At 34.3% G+C, this 2,217-nt stretch overlaps 1 protein-coding gene across 1 annotated transcript; it reads right to left on the bottom strand.

Moving 5' to 3' along the window:
• On the bottom strand, nucleotides 431-1,877 carry LOC18609941 (adenylate isopentenyltransferase 5, chloroplastic). Its single transcript, XM_018115002.1, has 2 exons — nucleotides 1,825-1,877; nucleotides 431-1,280 (listed from the first exon to the last, which is right to left on the bottom strand). The coding sequence occupies exons 1-2, from the start codon at nucleotides 1,875-1,877 to the stop codon at nucleotides 431-433; spliced, it is 903 nt and encodes a 300-aa protein (XP_017970491.1).

Raw genomic sequence — 2,217 nt, 5'->3', positions numbered from 1 at the left:
TAAGTTTAAATATTAAAAAACACCCATAAACTATTTCACTTAAAAAAGGTTAATTGTTCTTTTTTTTCTGCTCAATCAACTCAAGTTTATTTCATTGATTCATGTATCAAAATGCAACTTGACGAGGCCAAGGATGATGAAGCCATCTGATCACTACAATGGTCCAATTACAACACTTAAACATTACAGAAACAAACACCTATGCCACACAAATATTTCGGCCATACGACCGCCGAAGCATCAAATAGAAACTAACGCATTACCAAGCAACACAACGCCTAACAACATATAGAAAAGATTGAGCAGCACTACAATTAACATAGGGCAGATCAAATAAGATTGTCACAATTATTACCACCAAGCATAAACCATGTCCTATTTGTCAACTCCAAACATGTCCTTTTATTTGTTAAGGGATGAAATTCGCATTCTACTTTAAGAACTCATCCATTATTGTTATAGTTTTCTCTAGCACTTCCTTCATCCATTCATCCTCAGCATCTTTACCGCATTTCTCATGCACGGATGTCGCATCAATTCGGTGCATTTTCCACCCGAGTTCCTCCCTTAGCCGTTGAATTTTTCGGAATTGAGAATCTACCAACATATAAGTGTTAACTTTAATTTCTTCAATTGCATGGGCCAGTTTCTCGTTTTTGGTAGAATCATTAATGTTTGTGTCCTTCTCAAGCATGAAGTAGTCGTGCATTTCTGGAGCCCCAATAGCCCGTCGAATTCCTTTGGTATAATCAGCTTCGGGAACAAACATCCCCCAAACTTCCTCCACCAAACCCGCTTCAACCATTTCATCAACTCGGTTTGCTACTCGCTTGTACAAAACATTCTTGGAGACATCTAACCAGATGAAGCAACATTCAAAATTGTCTTGGAACTTAAATTTTGAATCCTCCACTAGTGTCTCTACATAAGAATTTGACCCTCCGGCAATAATGGGGAGTTTTCCTTTCTTGGAAATAATATCAATATTTTGCAATGCATGGCGACAAAAGTCATCGACGGTGAAGTCTCTGTTAGGATCAACAAACCCTATCATGTGATGTGGTATACCACGACCCTCGGCCTCTGTTATTTTGTTAGTGATGATATCCAAACCTTCATAAACTTGTATTTTATCCGAGTTGATGATTTCGCCCGAGAAATAGGTTGCGAGGTCAATGGAAAGTTTGGATTTACCGGTAGCTGTTGCACCCATCACAAAAATGACCTTTGTCTTATTCTTTTGGTTTTGAGTAAAACCAACAGAATTTGTGGACAAGGTACTACAATAAGAGTAAGACAATTATTTTTGCGTTTGCGAAATTGGGTTATGCAACAAAAGATAATGGCTTCTATATCATAAATTACATGTTATCTATCACAAGATAGAAATGAAGTCAAATAAGAGTTGAAAACAAAAATATTGCTATTCATTACAGTAAGGATTACTATATTTTTATTAAACTTGATAATTAATAACTTGGGTAGGTAGTAGGTTTGTTCGTTTTTATTGTTTACCTTCCTAAAAACAATCTAGAATAAGCTAAGAGAAACGAGAATAATAAGAGTTAAAAAGACGTAATCTCCCACATCATTACCTGAAATGGGATTCTTATTTTTCATTAATTTTCTACAAACCAGAAGTGATAAGAAATGGAATTGATAGTGTTGATGTAAGGATTCAAGTCATTTAGTTACTCTTAACATATAAAGCTTAAGCTTATAACGATCACATAATATAGATCCAAAAGGGTGATGGTTTTAGTAATAGTTGAGTCAAGTGAACTACAAATAAACTTTAATCATGAATTAGGCATGGGAATTCACCTGCTTGTTGAAGCTTTTTCTATCCCATTTTTCTCAAAATTAGCATTACGCATTATCACGCTCTACATCAAACAAATAATAAAATATATAAAATTCTCCCAGAAGAAAATAAAATATAAACATTATAAACATATTAAAAGATGAATAGTTGTGTAGAATTTAAAAAATAGATCAAGCCTTCCTAAAAGTAAGAATTTGCCATGCTCATTTCATAAAAATATGAAAGAAGGAGCTAGTCATCTACCTTCAAGATGAAAACTAGTGAAAGAAGAACAATTAAGCTTATAAGCCATGCCATTTGTGACTTTGCAAAGCAAATTCCAACTTTAAGAACAGTTTGAACAAAAGTGGAGGAAGCAAGTTTAACGGATGAAAGACTAACTTAAGAAGATA

The sequence above is a fragment of the Theobroma cacao genome, chromosome 2 (assembly GCF_000208745.1).
Source record: "Theobroma cacao cultivar B97-61/B2 chromosome 2, Criollo_cocoa_genome_V2, whole genome shotgun sequence".
In the NCBI taxonomy this organism is placed as follows: domain Eukaryota; kingdom Viridiplantae; phylum Streptophyta; class Magnoliopsida; order Malvales; family Malvaceae; genus Theobroma; species Theobroma cacao.
This window is presented reverse-complemented; position numbering and strand designations above follow the sequence as displayed.